The sequence below is a fragment of the Desmodus rotundus genome, chromosome 12, assembly GCF_022682495.2.
Source record: "Desmodus rotundus isolate HL8 chromosome 12, HLdesRot8A.1, whole genome shotgun sequence".
Classification (NCBI taxonomy): domain Eukaryota; kingdom Metazoa; phylum Chordata; class Mammalia; order Chiroptera; family Phyllostomidae; genus Desmodus; species Desmodus rotundus.
The window spans coordinates 64,084,710-64,106,888 of NC_071398.1; the positions used below are offsets into that span (position 1 = coordinate 64,084,710).

Consider the following 22,179-nt stretch of genomic DNA (forward strand, 5'->3'; position numbering starts at 1 on the left):
GTTCCCCAGGCACTCGCTAACCACCCCACCCGCCTCGTCCCTCCCCATTCCACCCACTCCGCCAGACCAAACTCTCCCCACATCTGTTCACGTAGAGGTACCAAAATAGAAGACTGCCAGAAAGAGGGGTGTTTGGTTACACATCACAGATGACTGTCACAAGCTAATTTAGCCACAGCAGTAAACGCTGCATATCCCAAACCGCTGGGAGACTGAGTTGTGAACAATGAAACAGGAGTCACTTTCTGTGACCAAAAAAACCAGTCATGATGAGACAGTTATAAAACCACGACTAAACGAGAAAATAAATGTATAGTTTGTAGTAAATTTTGAACAGTGATCTTTACGGACTGCCCCCCCCTACACACACCAAGTCCTTACATATTTTGAAAACTTCCCAAACTGTTCTCTAAGATGAAATTTTGGGCTAGCATAGTGTGGATTTGAAATTTATTTCAAAATTCAAATTTATTTCAAAGTTCGAACTTTGTATTCAGTAAGATTATTTGGCAAAATAAGGCAGAGTAAGTACATATACCAAGTATGAAATCAAATCTGGTACCGGTTCAATAGATGTAATAAACGACTTACCATGTATGTATTCTACTGCCCTCTATGGGTAAAATGGAGATATATCCATTTTATGTCTTTTTAAGTCTGAGAATGGAATGTTTCCTTTAGTAGTTTGTATTATTTTGATAACAAGAAGGCCAAGGTGAAATAAAATGAGCTTCTCTGAAGGACTTACAAATACTCAGCTAACAGAACTTCAACTTCAGAAACCAGGGAGGGGACTCTCACTAGGGCTAGTACAGACACGCTTCTGGGATCACACCCATGCTTACGGTTACCTGTACAGAATGTGGAAACAGACAGGAATTTGCTATTATCTTTTTTCCATTTGAAACGTCATTACTTTCTGGGATGTTTCACAAAATGCTCTTTTTCACATTTGCATCCGCTGATCCCATAACCTCACACTGTGAACTAGTTAAGAGTCGGAATGAAATCTTATTCTTTATACTTTTGATATCTAGAATAGTACCTGATACGTTTGATATTTGATCAGTAATTGTTTATTGAATAATTTGAATGAAGTATCAGCCCAACCACTAGATGGCAACATAATTGTATGTGCGTAAGTATAGCCAGCTAATTGGAATTTCATCTGAGCTTGTGTAACAGGCAATTTCTAGAAAGTTACCTTATATCTTATTTTGATAAGTAAAGTCATTTAAAATGTGTCACTACAACTGGCTATAACTTTATTGTCAATTAAATCCTGAAAGCTAAGAATCCTTTTGTAAGATAAATTTTCACCAAGTATAATAACCCATAAGTACAGATTTTCTATATTTACACCCATTCTATTTTTGTCTAAGAAAACCACTCTTCAGTTATAGTCCATCAAAAGAACTTTTTAATGAGCCAAGTGCCTTAACCAAGTTTCATTCTATAAACCAAAAGCCTACGTTCTCCCAATAACATGTCATTGCTTGTATTTTTTTCCCCACCTCAATAACTGTTTTGCTTGAAAGTCACGGAGATTCTGGAATCAGACATACCTAGGTCCCCACTGCTACTGCTCACTTAGGTGTACCCTGGTGCGGGTTATTAACTTCACTAACTTTGGGTTACTCATCTTCCCCGTGTGGAGATAATAATACCAACCTCCTGAAGTTGTGAAAAGAGTTCAATGACATGATGTCAGTGGAACGATAATATAATTCTGGGCTTATGGTAGGGATTCAGTAACTCGTAACCACTATTATTCACATGCTACAATGAAAAGCTCACCCATATTATTATTTGGTTTATTTATTTTAGTCTCCTGATTTAAGGCCTTCAGCAATTAAATTCAGTTCATAACACCAGGTTTCATAGCGGTAGGCCATGCGGATTTGGGCTACATTTGTCCTCCGGATATCGTTTCCAATAGGGCCTTCCTCAAGGTAGTTGTTGCCCAGAAACTTGGCTTTCTCCTGTAAGAGAAAAGTAAGCAGAATGACTGTTGTCTCTTTTTACCCTGATAGAGACAATAATTACATCCTCCACAAAGATTCCTTCCTTAGGTTAGCCATTGGCAAAAGGAAAAAACCAAACCATTAAAAGCAATTCTCCACGGCCTCAGTGTGCATGGTTTTCTGAGACACAGTGCATTTTGCTTCCCTTGCCCAAAAGACATGGCTGGGGAAACATGATAATTCTTTCTAGCTCCTGTCCACAGCAACTGCCTATGATTTGCGGGATCATTCTTTTCCACGTGTATCCCCAAGTCATTTTTCAATATTCACGTGACCAGATCTAAACTTAGAAAGGCAACCAGTCAAAGACAGGTCTACCTCGTGAGAAATTCCACATTGCAGGACACTGTTCCTTGCCACTTCACACATGTCGCAGGTACTCAGCTTGAAGACTTGCGCAGCGATGGCGTATTCTTCCATTAGGGGCTCCTTCGGTTATGTATTTAAATGAGATGAAAAGAAAGGAAAAGAAATGCATTAAAAGAATGACATCTTGTGCAAAAAGAGTCATGAAATAACTTGATTTGGTTTTTAAGTTCAGGGTGGGAAAGAGCAGCCCAGCCAACAGGCGTGTACAGCTAGCTCACCACTCCATTGGCTGCCTACCTTGGTGAAGTGGAACTGCATTGGGTCGTCTGTAGATAGTGAGATCATCAGCCCTTTCTGGAGGAAATCTAAAAAAGGGTTTTTAGCGTACTCTAGGAATAAGCTGTTGTTGCTTAATGGCGACATGGCGATGGGAATCTGGGCTAAGAAGTACAGGTACTGTAACACGGGACTCTGAGAAGGAAAAGGAAACAAAAATTATTTAAGGATGTTGAAAAAGGAATCCAAACGAGAAATGATAGAGCCCCATGGTCTACCTCAAGCTTTAGCTTTCAACAAACGAACACCTATTTTTTAAATCTCCCTGGTGAAGAAGAGGAACGTTTTTTACATGTAAATACTATTTAGAATAAAATGACTTGGGATCATCAATTTGCAGATGATTGAGTTAGATGGTCTGTCTCTGGCAAAAGACTTCACCTAGAAACATTTATTTTTTTTCTCTACGAGGAAGTTCTGACTGTGATGAGAGGCATTTAAAAACATGCTATAACAAGAAATCTGGCAAAAAACTAGTTTCAGGTGAGCCGTGCTGCCTCCGAGTGATCCCTTGTCAGGGTTCCCAGTGGAAGTCAGGGATCTGCACTGACTCGTCTCTGCCACCAGCCAGCCAGCTGATCCTGAGCGAGTGCCTTTGCTGCTCTGGGCCTCTGTACAGTGAGCGGCACTGAACAATCCCCCCAAACACTTTTGTCCTGCTTTACTCTGATGTCACTGTTGATAATGACCGGTGACTAGCTCCAGTGAAAAGTTACTTTTTAAAAAGCAATGTCTGCCCTGGCTGGTGTGGCTCAGTGGATTGAGTGCGGGCCTGTGAACCAAAGGGTTGCTGGTTTGATTCCCAGTCAGGGCACACGCCTGGGTTGTGGGCCAGGTCCCCATTTGGGGGCATGCGAGGGGCAACCACACATTGATGTTTCTCTCCCTCTCTTTCTCTGCCCTCCCCCTCTCTTTAATTAATAAATAAAATATTTTTAAAAATGTTCTTTGTCAATTACAGTTTACACACAATATTATTTTGTATTAGTTTCATGTATACAGCATAGTGGTTAGACATCCGCACACCTTACAAAGTGTTCTCTCCCAGTATTTTCAGCGCCCACCTGGCACCATACATAATTGTTACAATATCATTGACTACATTCCCTATGATGTACTTTACATTCCCGCGTATGTACATTTACTATTCTATACCTACCGATTTGTACTTCTTAATCCCATCACCTTTTTCACCCAGTCCCCCAGACCTCTCCCCTTTTGGCATTCATCAGACTGTCCTCTGTATCTATGAGTGTGTTTCAATTTGTTTGTTCGCTTAAAAACTTGACTATTGAGAAGAGAGCTTCCGACGCACCTTTTTTAAATTCAGGCCGTGAGAAATATTGTCTGCAGTCATGAAAGCCGTCAGGAGATGGGTGAGTGCCCCGGCTTCCCCACAGTGAGGTCGGAACAGAAACGTGTTCATGCCTCGCTCCCTAGGGAAATGGAACTGCTATAGGAGCCGCAGGCAGGCAGCTGACCAGGGCCTGGCTGCGATTCTGGGCACAGAGTGGTCAACGAGAAAATTCAGCAGGAAAATGAACTCCCTGGAAGGGTGTTAACATAGGCATTCAAAGGATTCGGTGAAACCAGCAATTCCAAATCTTAACCTCAATTCTCCCTAAACACAGAATTTTGAAAAAGAGGCAGCAGAGGATATGAAGGTACAGAGGAAAGCCAGGGTTTGATTTCCTGAACAGAAACATCTTCAGTTTCTACAGGAAATTCACCAGCATCAGCATTTCATCATTTCTCCTACTCACACTGCAGGGGGTAAAGGTTTCCAGAAAGCCCCATAATTATATTCCTCTATTCTTACTTCGATCTATCAAGAAGGGGAAAATGTATGGAGTTCTACGATCAATTGCACAGAGATTACTGTAAATTACTGTTAACACCCGAAGAAAAAGAACTGTGAATTTTACTGAAGGTTCCAAAATGTCCATTCCTGTCCCTAAATAAATAAAACTAAAGAAACTGAAGAAAAAGTCGGGGAAAGAAATTTCTGATTGGGGCCAGCGGGGAGCGCCCCAGCAAAGCAGTGCAGGCTCCCCGGGCGGTGCGCACGAGGAGAGAGGTGCGTCAGATGGGCGCTCCCAGCTGCAGTTCTGTCTACTCACTTTCTCAGGCTGTTGAGCACCGTGATGTTTGCATACATGTAGTAGGCGTAGTACGTGTAAGATGGGTTACTGCCCACCGACCACTCCTGGGGCTTGGGGCTCTTGGAGGAAAACATGTGGCCACTGTGTTTGGACTCATCGTCCACACTGTCGAAGCCAGTGATCTGTCAGGAAAAGTGAGCCAAGCAAGGGGTTCAGTCCAACTGGAGGGTCCCAGCCCTCAGACAAACCTTCAGCTCCCAAAGGCGAGGACCGAACGTCAGAGACAAGCAGCAAGGATTAACCACAGCCGGGCAGCGGGCTGGTTCGTGGGCAGCCAGACGAAGGCCGTCAGGGCCATGCTTACGTGTTTGAGGAAGACACTGATGTCTGGGTGAGCCTGCGGGTTGATGGTGGCCTCAAATATTGGCATGAAAATATTCTCCAGCATCTTTCCAAAGTGTGGAAGGAAATTCTTAGCTCGAAACACATCACTGGAGGCAAGAATGAAGAGACTTTAAGAGGACGGGAAGCTTGTTAGGACGGGAAGATTGTTAGGACGGGTTGGCCCAGGATGAGGGGACAGGAGGACCAAACACCGTGTTCAGGAGAGGACCCATGTGTTCATCCTAGATCCATGCTGGTGCACTTTTCTTGGTTGCTCATAACGAGGGATTCAGCTGGGGCTGGGTGTAGGAATTACCAATTGCTTGGTGGACAACATGCCCCCATCTCTTCTACAAATCCTTTGATGGTAAGAAAAGCAAACCTTCACAGCTAAACCCAGTAGAGGGTGAGGAGTATAGGGACTCTATACCATAAAAGATTCTGTCATTCATCCATGTGGCGTACAGGGGTGAGCCTGGAACAGTTACCGAGAACGACTCTGATGTGCTGTAGCCAGGGCAATCTAATGAACTCTTGGAGTTGCACTCAGCATATGGCAGCCGCTCTTCTAACTGGCCAGAAATATTAGCTAATTTAATCCTCATCACAACTCAGTAAGTTAAGTACTGTTATCACCCCATTTTAAAGATGATAAAACCAAGGCACAGAGAGGTCATGTAACTTGCCCAAGGTCACACAGCTAGTAAGTGGTAGGGCCAGGATTCAAGCACAGCCAGTCTGGGCCCAGAGTTCATGCCCCTAACCACCACACCTACTGCGTCTCTGCCTTAATAGTGCTAGATGGGAAGTACTATCCTGGTCAAAAAGTTACTTTTTTGGCTAAAGAGACAGGATACAATTCTTGCATTGTCACAGGGCACACAGAATATGAAGGTAGGTGGTCAGAAAATATATAAACACTTAAGTTAGATAAACATTCAATGACACCGAACATCTCTGAGGGCCATGAGTAATTAGCAGGTGGTAACACCATTGATAAATACCCATTGATTGCTGAGAACTGGAGCACTTGCTGACGAGACAATCGGCAGACGGCGGAAGCCGTCCCGACACAAGAAAGCTACGTCCCAGTACAGATGAGAATGGGAAAGCGTGAACAGAGAAGAAAAGCGGGAGAAAGACAATGGATAGTAAAACATATGCAGTTCTTATCCTAGCTCAGTTTTAATCATTCTCAATAAGTTAGTTTGTGATCTACCTAAAGTCCTGCATTTTAAAAACCAAAAAACCATCTGGTTGGAAAATGGCACTGAAATGATCTTCCTAACTTCTGTCTGTGGTCGGGGGTGCTGAACCCAGAGTGAACGAATCCAGGCCCGCAGGCCCCAGTGCCCAGAATTGAGGGCTGTTTAACAAAGCTTGTTTCTGTCTAGATGTGCTGCGCATTCCTCGTTTGTGTAGGGGAGGGGAGGCTTTAGGGTTTCTGATGAGCAGCTACGTACTAGATCCTGGGGACCTGGATCATCCACGTCATGTTGGGGGAGTGGATGCGGTTGCGGACGAACCAGGTGGAGAGTTTGCTCCACTCGTCAGGACTGCGGCCGTAGATTGACAGGCGGGGCTCAGCGTGCTGGTACTTGGCCTCCACTAGGTCTGTACCCACCTCCTGCAAAGCCAAGAGAGGAGTCCAAAGCCAGGAATTCCCACAAGTGAATCAGGGGTCTAAGCCTGTGGGGTCTTGGACAGGAGAAGGGTGCTAAGAAGAATGGAGGAAATGTGAGAGATGGAAAACAATCCAGGTTAAGATCAAAGGGAACGGAGTTGAAGGGAACGGACCTAAGTGGGGGTAAAAGACTGATAGGACATCACGAAATCTAGAGAGTGAGAAAATCAGACTAAGTGTGATGAGATCTCCAAGGCACTTGCAAAAGAAATTCAGCTTTTCATATGCCCCCACCTCCCCAAACACACAGCTGCCAACTCCACACGTCCTTCCTGCTTCCTAGTGCTCAGGCATCTTGAAGATGAGGGCAGATTCCAATCCCAGCTCTTCCTGAATTTGCAACTGCCAAAGCCTGAGAGAGCCAGGTCCTTAATCCCAAATCCACACCTTTAGCTTCTCTCTCCTGGGAAGAGAGGTCTTTTAAAATCCTGACAGTGGACATTTCAGAAGGAATTTTTATAATTGTGTAGTGCTTGGTGCCAAGGATAACAAGCTTCCTCCCTCCCTCCCTCCCTCTCATCCTTCCTTCTTTCTCTTCTCTCCTTCCTTTCCACCTTCTCTTCTCTCCCCTTTTCAAGAACCAGGCCAGGAACCATAGATCTGGTGGTCCCTTCTCACCTTGATGATAGTGGCAAAATATTCCCCATCAATGTAATTGTCTGTCTTCAGGTAGAGGTCGCGTAGCTCACTTGCTCCTACAGGATTGTATTTGTCATTGAACTTATCAAAGCGCTGGAAGGTCTGGCGCCCCTGAATCAGGAGACAGGAACACAAGTGTAACATTACCAGAGCTGCCTGGACACAGAGAGCTTGGGAATGGCTTGGAGGAAAGGGGCCTGGTGGCAAGTGAAGGGGCTGGGCTCCAAGAGTGGAATCTGGGACAGATGACGAATGAATCTCACAATGGCCCGTGGTGCTTTCAGTCAACATGGTCAGCTACCCAGGCTCTGAAAGGTGGAGTCTGTAGGAGAAAGGCGCGGGGTTGGGAGTGTTCAAGTGAAAACGACATTATCTTTTCCACCTACAGCATGGACATCCAGAGAATCAACAGTCAGGTCGTAGGGATGCATTTTTAATGTAGCAAAAAGTTCCTTTAGGGTCAGCTTTTTCTCCTTGGTGCTATAGACCACTCGGTCAGCGTCCACTTGGTAGGATTTCTTAATGAAGCGCAGAAGGTGTTTCTGGTTCATGCAAGCAGCGGCATGGATGTGGGTGTCCACCTGTGTGCACATTCAGAGAGAGAAAAGCCCACGATCAGCTGCATTCCACCGCTCTGTCCGAGGCTATGGTGCCTGCACGTCCCTCTGTGGTGGGGGCGGGCGGGGGCAGCAACAGGGCTGTGACCCCTCGCACCTTTCTGTGTCCCTGCAAGGATCTGAAAGTTTAGGCTGATGCAGTAATAGTGCCTGCTTCTCTTGGGTAACAGTACATCCAATTTACTTCCAGTTTACATTTGATCCCCACAAAATTTGGGGCACCATTCTCTATGCTGAGATACATCTGGAAGTGAAGTAGCTACCACAGTTTTCAGCCCCAAAGAGCGAAAGGATTGAAGTGATGAAGCGAGGGCTCAGTGACACATGCGTGGGCTAGACATTTTTATAATTACGATTTCATCAGATGAAGTTTTGATAGATTATTTGCCCAAGGTTATATAGGTGGCCGAGGCAGGATTTGGTCCCAAATCTCTGCTCATATGTTTCCTATTCCTATTTCCTTGCAGCCACTTAAACGATCAGGACACATCTTGGAAGTGTTTCTGGTTGATGAGTTTTCCACAGTCATTAGCTCACTGCATATCCACAATCCTTTCGTGAGTTACACTGAGCAGCTCTATTTCCTGATGGGCAATATGGAACTCACAAATAATTAATCACTTCCCCCGGTGTCTTGCAGTCACGAAGTAGAAGAAAAAGGACTAGAATGAAGATTTTTCAAATCCCAGAAATGTGGGTTTTGAAGTTTTATTTGCTTTTGTCACTTTCATTGCTGAAGATTACAATTTTTTATGGCAAGAATGTGGTAAATTTTTCTTTGTGAAAACCCATACAAAGGCTTATAACCTTTTAGACATCATCTGCCTGCTTTCACTAAATTCCACTAAATCTGCAGAAACCTTACATTAATCAGGAAAAAAACAGTATCTTTCTTGTCCTGCTCAAGAAATACTAATTGGGTTAATGAGCAGCGAAACACTTACCTTCCTGCAGTTATAAAAATCCCGGTGGGGGTTGTTCTTCAGCTCCTTCAACTCGTCCATCTCATTGAGCATCTCGTGGACCTGGAACTTGGAGGACAGGAACTTCAGGCGCCGGTGGGTATAGGTCTTACTGTGAAAAATTAAATCACATGATTGTAAAAAAATTCCAGACATTTAAGAAAAACAGTCACAATTTCAAAACTACGAGGACCCTTCACACTACAGGAAACAATTACTAGAACAAACATTTTGGTGTACTCTGGCTCCAAGGGCTTATGTTTTCATCAACATCCGACATAATAATAGGAGAGGACTTGGGAAGGCATTTCCAAGACAGGGGAGACTCCGTGGCCCACAGTGAAGGCCTGGCTTTGGAGGTGGCAGCTTCGGGCTCGAGTCCTGAGTCAGTCAGCTATGTGCCTTAGGGCAAATTACTTGACCCATCAAAGACTCAGCTGATAAAACTGGAATTATAAAAATGCCCACTAGGATAATTGAGAGGACTAAAAGAAATCACGTACATGGAGGGTTTAATATAGCATTTAAATATCATAGGCACTTAATAAATACTTATTTTTTTAACCCTCACTCAAGGATATGTTCATTGATTTGAGGGAGAGAGGAAGGGAGAGAGAGAGAGAGAAACATCGATTGATTGCCTCCCGTACGCACCCTGTCCGGGGATTGAACCTGCAGCCTAGGTATGTGCCCTGACTGGAATAGAATCCTCAACCTTTTAGTGTACAGGATGATGCTCCCATCAACTGCGCCATGCAGCCAGGGCTGTAAACGCTTGTTTTTACCATCAGTAGTGGCAACAGTAGGTTAGGTCTCGTTGGACACTCACACAGGCCCTTGGGCAATCAGAGCAAGTAAAAAATTCATGTCATCTAAGAAGGAGTCCAGGTCAGGGTAGGGCAGCGGCTTAGGCTCATCTCTGCTGGCTGCCGCGTCGTCAGGGTAGATGTAAATGACACCGTCCTTCATTTTGAGGTGATAGCCCAGGTTTTCCGGGAGGTTGTCTGTTCGGAAGGGGTCTTCTCCCTTCTTGACAGGAGGAGTGAAGACTTTTTCAGGAAAACACAGAGTAATATATCAGCACAGAGGGTGAACGCCCACAGAAAAATAAGCAAAATATGAAATACCGTAAAATCTCATTTGTTGGCAGTCCTGTACATGATAGGGTGTCATTTGTTACCCAGAGCTGAGCTAAAGCTTTGTTTTTACATTGTTGTTAAAGGTGACTAATTAGTGGTATGAAATAACTGTAATACTTTATCTAGTGTGATAAGAATTGTCACGTTCTTCAGAAGTACTCTTTACATAATTGATATATTACTTTCCAATAATTTAAATTATTTACTACAGTTGGTTATCAGAGGCTTCCTATTTAGAGCATTTTTATTAGCTTATGAGATAATTGCATAGAAATAAAAGTAAAACTACAGTTAAAAAGTAGAGTTTGGATCATTTCCTTATTTAAACCAATCTTCTCTGTTAGTCTAAATTTAGAGTGGTTACTTTTTAATCGATGGAATCATCAGAGTAGTTTTAGATTATTATATTTTAAAATTAAAAAACAGGAAATAGTAATTATAATTCTTATTGTAATTTTCATCATTTTTTAGATATTTTATTTATTTATTTTTAGAGAGAGGGGAAGGGAAGGAGAAAGAGAGGGAGAGAAACATTGATCAGTTGCCTCTTGCGTGCACCTCAACCTGGGACTCGGCCGGAAACCCAGGCATGTACTCTGACCGGGAATCGAACTTGTGACCTTTTGTTTGCGGGAGGATGCCCAACCAGCTGAGCCACACCAGTCAGGGCTATATTTCCCACCTTTTAAAGCTAAAGGATTTGAGGAAGGATCACAGGGATAAATGACTCCTCCTTTCCACTGCCACAGTTTTAACCTAAGAGGGTCAGAAACAGAGAGGGCAGTGGTACGGCCCTGAAGGTGCTCCTCCTTGTACTTTCAACAAGTGCGCTCCCAATGCAGCAGCAACTCTCCCCGTCTCTAAGTGACGACTAAGATAGCCAGAGTGAGGAAAAATAGAGAAAGAAAACGTTTGCGCGTTTTTCTATTCACAAGTGGGTGGCAAAGAACACAAGAGAAGTGACACAGTACGTTGCTACATCAAATAGCCGTTTTCCTTAACTTAAGCATACTAGAGAGATAAAGTATAATTAGGAGAAAGAAAGTCAAGTCAAACATCCTAAATGTCATTATTTTAGAAGACAAACTAATTTTGTGTCACCCATCTGGACTCATGTTTAATATAATTTAATATTAAAAGGAATTACAGAGAAGAAGTTGTAGGACTGGAAATCTTTAACAATACAAAACTTTGAAAGTTCAAAAACCTTTAGTATTTGTCTCCTGTGAAATTTCAATTCTAGAAATATAATCCTAAAGGTATAAAGATGTTTATTGCAGCCTTGTTGGAAATGAGGTTTAAAAGTCAGAAATCTAAATGCCTAAAATGGGAATTGGTTGAATAAATTGTGATACAGTTATACAACAGAAATCTGTGAAATTATTAAAATTGGATTGTTTAAAAATATGTGCTTGACTTTATACAAAGCAGAAAGTAAAACGTGAGGTGTGTAAATAAAGGGCCGCAGAAAGTCAAAACATGTCGATCACTTTTGTCCAGAGGCCAGAGGCAGGTGGGGAGTGAGAGTATTGGGGCCGCATGTGGAAGCATGAGGTTGGATATGAGTATTTGGAGACACGGCGAAAAAGTGAAGGGAAGGGCAGTGCAGACACAGGGAACAGCATGGCCGCAGTATAGCTGCAGGAGAGCGCCCAACTAAAGGGGACACAGGAGGGACTTCGATCAGAACAGAGCTCAAAGGTGGAATGGAGGGGGTGAGTTTATAAATAAGTGGAGTGCTAAAGTCCAAAAAGAAATGGGTAAACAAAACGGAGTTGGAAGGCTGGATGGTGGTAGCCTTGAACGCTAGGCTAAAACCGGAGCTCGGCTTTGTAGGTGGTGGGGAGCAGCTCAAGGTTCTTGTCGGACAGGGACGAGCTCCGATCTGAGTTTTCATAACTGGCTCCAAAGTGAGGAGGAACCAAAAGGGGGTGAGATTAGAATTTAGCAGGGTGGTTGGAACACCACTGCGACAATGTGGACAAGGAGAAAGGAGGCTTTAATTCGGTTTGGAGGATGGCAAAGAGAGAGGAAGTTTTGAGAGCTATTGGACAGACTGAAGGAAGTGATTGGACGCATGGGCAGGGGAAAGAATAGGGCCAAAGGTGGCTGTGATATTTTTAGCCTGGATTATTTATCATGTAGGGGCATGTTTTATAGTTAGTAGTTAAATGTAAAGATGTATTCCATACATTATAGAAGAAAATTACCTACCTGGGTAGAAGTTCTCATTGGCTACCCAAGGCTCACCCTCGATGTTCCGCAAGTACTTGGAAGGGGTTTTGGGGAACCTCTGAAAGGACTTCTGCATGTATTTCTCCCGTATACTCAGTGCTCGGTACAGACCCCTACAAACAATTTCAAAATCTTCAACCGTGACCTGCCAAGAACATTTCAGGCTATCAGAATCGCTCCTGTGAACATCGGAGACCGGGACAAAGCTTGTCGTTGGCACCTGCCAGTTGCCCTGGGTGTAGCCCACACTGAGCCCCACCTGCCCACATGGTTGCTTCCTAACTGACTTGGGCCCCGGGTCTCCCTCCCGGAGCAGGTCCTGAAGTTTTTCTCCCTCTTCCACTTCTACCAAAACTTGCCTGTTGGACAAGTCTTGCCTTACAGTCCTGTGTATGTTTTTGGTTTTTGCTAGAGAGCAGTGATTATCTGGCAAATATGATAAAAAGAACCCATTAACGTGAAAAATCTTCCCCCCTTCCCTTCTTTCCTTCCTTCCTTCCAGGTAACATATGAACATTTTAAAGATGGGCATGTGAAAACAACATCACAACTGAAAGACAATATGGCTCTCACTTGAGAATTCAAACCACTTGCTGGTCAGGGAGGGAGTATTCTGGGATGAGTAGGGTGTCACACATCCCTCAAATCCTACCACGCACACAGGGCCTTCTATAGCTTTAAATGGATCAGAACATCATCCTGTGAGAAGTCATTCTTTTGGGTGGTTTTAAAGAGAACTTTATCTGTGGCTAAAAGTAGAGAGATTCTAGAGTAAGTCTGGAACCACTGGGAATTTCCTAGACTGGTCTCTGTCCCCTGCCCCACCCCTGACTCCTGGCTGGGCCCGACGTGCCCGAGCAGTTATGACTCGAAGCCATTGCGTGCTCATCATCAGAGCCCAGACACTTCCCGGGACCAATGTAAGCTTGTTCCCAATTATCTGGGGTCCAGATATTGATTCTAATCAGTTGAACTCTTTTTAAAGACTTGCTGACCTTGGCCAAGAGAGCCCGGCACAGGTGCTAGGTCTGAGTGCCTGCTTTCACTGGCGTGCCTGTTTTGCCACTTAATGTCTACCAGCCTATCAGCTCCCAAAGGACAAGAGCTAGATCTCACTCCCCTTTGTGTCCTCAGCACCTAGCACATGACACCTAGCACAGAGTAGGTGCTCTGTGAGAAGTGATTGAACGGAATCAGTCATTATCGGGGACTGGGGGCCTTGAGAACTTAGCCCTTTACCTCTCTGTTCCATTCACAGGGTGAAGGCTGATGTGGGTACAGGGCATGCTCAGGGAGTGTCACTCAGCAGCTCAGCCACATCCATGCAGCAGGTGGAACGACACACGGGGTTCTCCAAAGACTCCAGGCCGAGGTTTCGGGTGCTCTCCAGCTTCCAGAGGAGGAGGAAGGAGTCTCCCTGATTTCTGTGCACCTTGTCCTTCCTCCCATGTCCTTCCTTTTTTCCTGGTTTCATTCCTAGCAAGCACTTAGGTATCAAGTTTATCTCCTCATTTCTATGTTTGTTTGAACTCTACAGTTCTCCAAATTTCATTTTCCATGTCACTACGAAACATTTTATTTCAGTCATTTAGCATCTAAATGCCCTGCCACTTGCAGAACACCTGTATTGTCGTACAAAAAATGACTAAACAACAGCGTTCATTTCATTGTGCTGCCCTGTCGCTTTTAAATATCTCAGGACTGACTCTAAGTGGGTCAGTACTGGTCATGAAAACTATATTTGGAGCACAGACGGATGACTACACAGCAGTTTCTCCAATGCGATGCTGATTCTGCAAGTCCAGGCGGTGGAGATTTATTAACTGACCAACTGTTCTGGGCAGAACAGGCAGGTCAAGTTGTTTGTGACAGGACGTTACTTTCCCTGTGGCGTCCTAGAGTCTGCCCCAAGCAATATGCTATTACGTAAGCATCTGCTACGAAACTGGAGAGGACAGTTGGTTACGACGCAATAATCCTGTTAGAATGTTCTCAGCTCTTTCTCATATCCCTTCTTTTTTTCTGGCCCCTCTGTTTTCTTTTCTCTCCCCCCTTCTTCCTCTCGATCTGTTTCCTTGGACCGGTTGGTGTTGCCTGCCGCCCTTCTCTCTGTTCCAGGTCTGCCCTGGACTCATCGTTGCCTAGGAGCCGCCTGCAGGCTCCCTTTCCTGCTCCGTGAAAAAGCAGCCGCTCTCTTTGGTTCTTTTGCACAAATCTGTCCCCCGTATTCTGTAACACATACACTGTGTTACATACACAGTAGCACACACACAGTACTGCGTATTCCCCATGTGCAAGAAATGAGATAAAGGAAGAGAAATCATGGGGGATGATGAAAGCAAGACAGGAATAGGTCCTGGTGTGTTGGTGTTGAAACGCAATAATGGGCAACGAAGGGCAGGTGAGCTAACTCCTCCTTCAAAAGGAAGGGGAGGAAGACACGAAGCTGAAACAATCCACCCGACTGTCACCCCAGCAGCTGCATCCTGGGGCCAAGGCAGGACTCACCCCAGAGGCGTAATCCCCGGTGATCTGCACTCTCTGGAAATCTGGCACCGTCTTGTAGGTCGGAGAGGAAGAGATGTACTCATCAATGTGGGACATTTTGGTGGAAGACGTCTCGCTTTCTGGAACGGACAGATTAACAGTCTTCCGTCCGAAGAAACGCTTTTTTCTAGGTTTGAAATAAAAATAAATAATTAAAAGGATTTATCGTTGTCATCCTTGGAAATTTCATTGTGCTGAATTGATGTTTCACTATACAATTTCATTCTGAGGACAAAAAGTGACAATTAAAATGTGGGTTGGGTGTTAGAAACAGGACCTGGCCATTGGGAGGAGATATCACGTGACAAGGTTCCCTTCTCCCTGGACTAGTGGGCCTCAGGGAACATGCTAGAAGTTTGTCGGCCCGATGTTCTTCACAGGCGTCCACTCCCAGCAGAATAGGCTTTCGGGGACTGCAGTAAGCACAGGTTAGGACAGTCTCTACCTGTGTCATGTGGCGCGTTTCTTAAGTTCTGTGAGCCTCTGTCTCCCCGTTCCCAAAATAGGATGTAATAGCGCCTGCCTCGTTGGATCCCTGGAAGCTTTCACGTGCATAAAATGCCTAGCACAAAACCTGGCACTTCTAAGTTGCTTAATCAATATTACTTCTTCAAATCAACAAGCACTCAATGAGTTTTTACTTCGACCCACGCCGGATGTTGGGTACTGTGGGGGGTGTCAAAGAAGGTGGGTTGTTGTTCTTTCCTTAAAGACGGAAAAGCAAGGGAAAGACAGCAGAACGATTCTCCTGGGCAGCTGGGGTGGGAGGGTGGGGGGCTGCTGTGAGGGGCGTTCCAGGTAAGTGGCCCATCTGGGATGAGGACTAAATCATGCCGGACACCGAGAAGCAGAGTCGTTCAAACAGGGGAAGATGAAGGGATCTGTGCAGAGGGAGCAGGAAGGGCGGTGCGGGGCAGTAATTCTGCCTCATGGGCGTCGATGGGCAGGGCCCGAGGGCAGAAACGGAGGGCTGTGTCCGTGGGGGACACAGGAGGGGGCCCAGCTGGCCGGAGGGCGGGATTCACAGCAGTAGCAGCGCAGGAGGCTGGCGGAGACCAGCCCCCGAGTCCCAGCTCCTTACCCATCGGGCAAGGTGAGCGTGTGCTCGGAGACCACCCGCCGCCTGGGTTTGGAATTGGGGAGCTGGGAGCGAGGGAAGGAGGACCCCTGTTTTCCTTCCGTTGTAGTCCCCGTTACCTTACCCTGGTGTACATGGAGGGGGTGTGGGCGAGAGTTTTTCATTTCGGGGGAGAGTTCTTCCCCCGAGCAGAAGCGTCTTTCAGATGCGGTGGCCCCCCCCTGCCCTGACATTCCCCCACTCGCGTGCCCGCGCACTGGCGCCCCGCGCCGCACTGACCTCTTGCCTGCTGTGGAGGCGGACAGGGTCTCCAGGCGGAATATGTGTGCCTGCATCTCGAGGTGGGAAATGGGGCAGATCTCGTCCACATCAAAGGGGGAGATCTCTTGACGGCCCCCCTCATCTTTGACTTCGGAGGCAAACACTTTTTCCGCAAAGCTCCGCATTGCTTCATCGATTTCTAGAAGAGGGGTCACACGTTGGAATGGAAGCCCCTCGGCCGCCCGGGGCAAGGCCCAGCGCCAGGGCCTGCCCCGCTTGCACCGCGCTCCCTCTCCCTGATCAGTGTCCCAGAAACTCGCGGAGCCCCCGCGGCTCTCTCTGCGGTGGCTTTGTGTGGGTGGCCTGGAGACCCACTCTCAGAAACACAGGCCAGATTCTCAGAGCACCTTTGGGGAGGGTCCTAAAGACGGGCCTGGGTTCTTGGAGGACTAGCACTTAGTGTAAGATTGCCTTTTCTGGCAGGGCTGGGTTTGACACTGCAGTAACCAGCGGCATATGTACATATGCACATCTGATGGTTTTGACGGTGTACATAAGGCTGTAGGTCCTTGGAGATTTTCCTCCTAAAGAAAACCAGTGCTCTGAGTACTTCTGAAAAAAAGGGTTCTTTGGGGCCTTTCTTCAGCATAGGTTAGATATTATGTTTCTCTCACACATCACCACCTTATTTTTTTTCAAATCCTGACAACTTGGGGATATACTGGTGGGGAGGGGAGGGGCCTCTGAAATTTACTACCTAGTGCTGGGAGTCCCATTTCTGTGGACATGTGGCTTTCATAAAGAGCGTGCCTTGGAAAGCTACTTTTACTTCACATGCTTTTGTTGTTCCATTCTTCCCAAGACTCTCAGGCCATAAGAAAGGGTGGTAATGGCCACCAAACGTTCCCCTGTGTCTTCCAGATACCCAGTTTCCATCTGAAGAGTCATTCCCTCTAATACTTTTAAATGTGTCTTGTTCTTTCCAGCAAAATGCAGGTAGCAAATAAAAAAAACGTCAAACAGCTATTTGGAGCGACGGTCGGAGACAGAACCATTCTCCACAAGACGGCGAAGCAAGGTGCATGCAAAGAGAAAGATCCCCCCACCCTGGCCCATCCGCGCCCATACAGGTCCCCAAAATGCCGCGTTGTCAGTTCTAACTTAGGTGTAATGGGTCCCAGTCTCTGTTCTGCACTGACCAGCCCCTTCGCCTTCCTCTGTTTCAGGGTCCTTATCTGTGAAGTGAGAACACAGACGCCCACCGATCCTCCCTCACAAGGCAGTCGTGACACCGAGAGACGATGTGTGTGGAAGTGCTGGGAGGAAAACAAAGGAAACTGAGTGATGTAACCTGGGAGCCTTGGTCAGACACATAATCGGTATTTTGGGTTAGCTTTGGGCTACTAAGGAATCGATAAATGATGTGACTTAGTATAGGCTGAAGCACACGTCGGAAACGACAGTAATTGATTCGGAACTTCACCAACACTAACAGTCGGCCAGCCGGGTTTCAGAACCTGGCTTGTCTCAGCTGAGAAACAGAGAAGCCACTGCGTTGGCCGAACTTCATGCCTCTGTCTGTTCCATGAAACTCAAGCCCCTCCCGGGTGCTGTGAGTAGCTCTGTGGCAAGCACCATGACCCATGAAGGAACAAATACAACCTAAGTAGGGACATCTGGTGGCCTGAGAAGGCCTCCCCACCCCTCTGCCAGCTGACCCCCAGGTCATTCCTCCCTGAGCATCACGAGCAAGCACATGCGTCCCCAGGATGAATGGCAGGCAGGGGTTAGGAGAGGCTCCATGCATCACGAAGGGCAAATGATAGTAGGCCAGCTGGTTATGAGGATGATGATGAAGATGAGGATGAGGATGCAACTCCCGGTTGGTGGCAGTGCTGCTGGAGGCCTCACGAGGGACCGTATGAAATGGATGCCCAGGAACCAAATCCTACTTGGTTGAGATCTGGCTCTTCCAGAACAAGCATTTTTTTTTTTTTTTTTTAAATCTGGGGCCGCACACATCCATTTGTTTCAGATTTTTAAACATTGTTGTTTTTACCAACGTGGTGTCTTCCTAAAGCAGAAACAGTTGAAAAGAAACTCTACTCTCGAGAAGTCGTTTATGTGACCACCAGAAATTATATGGTTGATATTGCCTTCCACTGAATCAGCCAGTTGTTCTGACTTCGTGTAACCGCAGCTGAAATTTGACTCGTAATTCAAGAGCTGTGCCTTTAAAAATACTTCAGGGAGCGGTGGCGATTATGGAAAGGAAGGAGGGAAACTTGTATTTCAAAAGATGAGTAGGTAAGATTTGGTGAAAACCTGAGCGCACAGACTAAAGGAGAGATGGCGCCAAGGGCTTGTGCAGCTAATCGCCGAGCTTTTTCCTGCAGGCTGGGTCTGAGAGGATGGAGCACCTCCGTGGGACCGTCTCGAGGCTAGGCCATCTACGTTTAGATGGAGAGCAGACAAGAGGACAGAAACAAGAAGTAGAGGGGGAGGCGGGAGGAACACGGGACGGGGAGTGAGGAAAACTGTCCACGACAGCCGGGTGGCCTTGGGCAAACCACGTGACGTCTAAGAGCCTCGGTATTCATCATCATAAAAGGCGAGTGTTAATAATGATAATGTCAACTTCAGAGAATCGTTACAGAGATTAAACAAGAACAGAATAATATGGAATGTAGACTGCAATAAAAAAAAGATTAACTGAGAAATACTGCGAAAACGACACCTTCCTAGCCAGAAGTTGGTGATTATTATCATTCACACAGGAGCGCAGACTTGAGAAGAGGGATACCATGCTTGCTCTTCACCCGGCAGATCCAGAAAAGCATGCTTATTTCTCAGCAGTGCTGGGCAGGGAAGACAGGTGGCAGGCCTTTCCCCTCCCACATCTCGTCTCAGGGACGGACTCACAGGCAGGCCTGCGAACCCTCAGCTGAAGGACGGGTCTAATTCGAGCCGCAGGGGAACCTATGTTTAAAGTCACAGTTTTATCTAAAATGGGTTTTTATTTTGTCTGATCACAAAAAGTCACCACATTAGTTTTTGCATTGGAGTTGAGGGTTTACTAGAGCAAGCCTCCATAGATCCCCCTGGCTAATCTATGTCTGAAGAAGAACATTATTTTATTTCAAATTATCAAATGCATGTCCCATGAGATTCTCTTTTAAAAATACGGATTTTTTTTTTTGAGTCTGAAAAACCCATGAGTTCATTTGCTAGGCTATGGCATATGTCTGTGGTTATTATTAAGTTTGGTTGGCCTTCCATGGTATCATTTACTAAACACTGCTGAAAAACACTCATGTTTCTGAATTAAGGAATAGTATCTTTAAAAATGGATACTTTGGCAAGTGGCAGGAAAAAGAGTCCAAAATACTCACGTTTGTCTTCAGCTGTATCAAGTAAAATAAAACAAGATAAAATATATGAACAACTTTCAGAAATCATAGCAGCTATTAACTAGTGCTTTGGAATTGGCACAAAAGGGCGCGGTGGATGTGTTATTACAGCTCACACTCCCACTGACCCACACCTTGCTGCCTTTAGAAAACCCTGGGAATATTCATCCTTATACATCTCCCCCTTTCTAACATGTCTCTTTAAATTCGTAATCATAAAGCGGAACTCTGTAAAAATCTGATTAAAAAAAAAAACAACACCTGTTCAAGAGGAATGGAAAGTCTTATGTGATCCTGGTGGCAGGAGAACTAGAACAGCTCACGTGGTAAATAACTGAGCACCATCTACCAACCATTCCTGAGAGCCTATGCTACTAAAATGATCTTTAAACATGGGAAAAGCTTCAGGTGCAACTATCATTCTCAGAGCATATTTATACTTACAAAAAACTATAAAGAACCTAAGGGATTAGGTAAGAAACTTAGAATATTATACAGCCATTTCAAATGGTGTTTAGAAAGGGTTTGGAGGACCATGATAAATGACTAAGTTATAATGTTAAGCAAAAAAAGAAATAGGCAGGATATAAAGTGATGTGTAATATATTACAATTGTGTTTAAAAAATCTTTATATTTGCAAAGAACATAGATTGAAAAGAAAAACACTAATGCCTGTAGCTGAGTAGCTCAGTGGGTTAGAGCATCGTCCCCATATGCCAAGGTTGCAGGGCACGTACAGGAATCAACCAATGAGTGCATCAATAAGTGGAACAACAAATCGGCGTCACTCACTCTCTCTGTCCCCCTTTCTGTCTAAAATCAATACATAATAAGTATTTTAAAAACACTTACTTGTTAAAAGTGGTATCTTTGGATGATGGAACTGGGGTTGCTTTTTTGTTGGTGTTACTACTTTCCTAAATTTCCCAGTTTCTCTAAATGAGTGTTTATTACTTTTGTCTTTCAGTGTAATCTCTCTTTTTATTTCACGTGAAACATATGTTACCTTTATAATGAAAAAGACTGACTCCGTGTACAGACCCGGGTTGTGAACCAACAGAATACACTGCTTGGGTTAATATTTCCATTATGCTCTTGATTTTCAGCTGATACTGTAGCTAGTGACGTTGTACAGACCCTTCTCGGAAGTGTGGCAGCACAGGTTTTGTGTCTAGCAGGATAGATACTAAATATCTTAGTTTTCTACTGGGACCATCAAAGTTGCTACCACCTGACAGTTTTAGAAAACTACCTCCCTCCCCAAACAAAACAAAACAAAACCAAACCCAAAACAAAACTTGAAAACTGTGTCTTGCCTCTCCCTGAAATGTATTCCTAAGGCTACTATAAATCCTAAATAAAGGACCACCAGATCTGACGTGAGAGTCAAGGGCATGGCTGCCTATGAAAAGCATTGTGCTCTCCAAACACGTCTGCACACCTACCTGGAAGTTTCAACAGAGGCATTGTTGCTGGGGTCCTTGCTTCTAGGGTAGCACAGTAGGAAGGAAGAGAGAGGAGAATGTGGGGGCACTGGCTGGCAATATCAAAGAGCCTGACTTTTATTTTACTTTTTTTGCTTCGCCCCTGTAATCTGACCCTTCTCTGCTAAAAGGAGACAGATGAGCTTTAGACCTATTTATAGGTTTAGGCAATAGCCAGCAAAAAACATGTGAAGCTTTAAATCTTCACTCTGGGACTTCAGAAAAGGCACTGCGGTAGCCCAGGATTTGCATTTCCGTGCTCTCTAAATCTTCCCACGGATTGAATTCTCTTCAAGGGTAGCTTTCTTACGTGAGTTGACCACTGAAGATTACTTTTCACCCTAATGAAATACAGCAGAATCTTCTAGGCTCCTGGAAAGTCGAGGTGCTCAGGATTTCAGTGATGAGAACAGCTTTCTGTGGTTGGTGAACATGCTGCTCTATTCATCAAGCTCTTAACACATACACACGCACACACATTTTCATTAGAAATATCCCCGGCTTAGCAGAAGTCTACTCCACAGAATTTATTTAACCAGTTAAATAGTAATTTACTTGAAATCTTATTGAAACTCAAGTGACATCTACAATGCTCAACTACCCCTACTCTATATATTGTTATAAAAGGAATAATACCTTTCTTTTGTATCACATTTTGTGGTTTATATGTTGCTTTGCAAAAATTATTTATTCAATCCTAATTACAATCTTGTACCTTATTCCTGCTTTCCAGACAAGAAAGCCAGGGCTCTGAGAAGTAAAGTGTTTTGCCCAAAGTCATCTGCTCATAAATGGCAAAGCCAAGGGTCTCTAAACCAAAATATCATGATTTCCCACAATAACACAGTCTTCCTTATGGCTAAATGTGTGATAATTACTGTTAGGTAAAGAAAGACTCAGCAGAATTTATGAATTGTAACAGCTTATGTTCAAGACGGTAGCAACAGGTTAGAACTTCAGCTTTGGA

At 44.9% G+C, this 22,179-nt stretch overlaps 1 protein-coding gene across 2 annotated transcripts; it reads right to left on the minus strand.

Moving 5' to 3' along the window:
- Positions 1–1,574: 1,574 nt before the first annotated feature.
- On the minus strand, positions 1,575–21,334 carry AMPD1 (adenosine monophosphate deaminase 1). Of its 2 annotated transcripts, none has more exons than XM_024570313.4 (15): positions 21,174–21,334; positions 16,336–16,516; positions 14,940–15,105; positions 12,411–12,576; positions 9,887–10,106; positions 9,040–9,169; positions 7,865–8,059; positions 7,458–7,589; positions 6,619–6,782; positions 5,136–5,262; positions 4,790–4,953; positions 3,985–4,105; positions 2,631–2,804; positions 2,343–2,453; positions 1,575–1,982 (listed from the first exon to the last, which is right to left on the minus strand). In XM_024570313.4, exons 1-15 carry the CDS (start codon positions 21,193–21,195, stop codon positions 1,824–1,826), a joined length of 2,232 nt encoding a protein of 743 aa, XP_024426081.1. In that variant the 5' UTR covers positions 21,196–21,334; the 3' UTR covers positions 1,575–1,823. The 2 variants fall into 2 exon arrangements, with proteins under 2 accessions (XP_024426081.1, XP_053771226.1); XM_053915251.2 differs by lacking the exon at positions 21,174–21,334 and adding an exon at positions 19,710–19,721.
- Between the last annotated feature and the right edge of the window lie 845 nt (positions 21,335–22,179).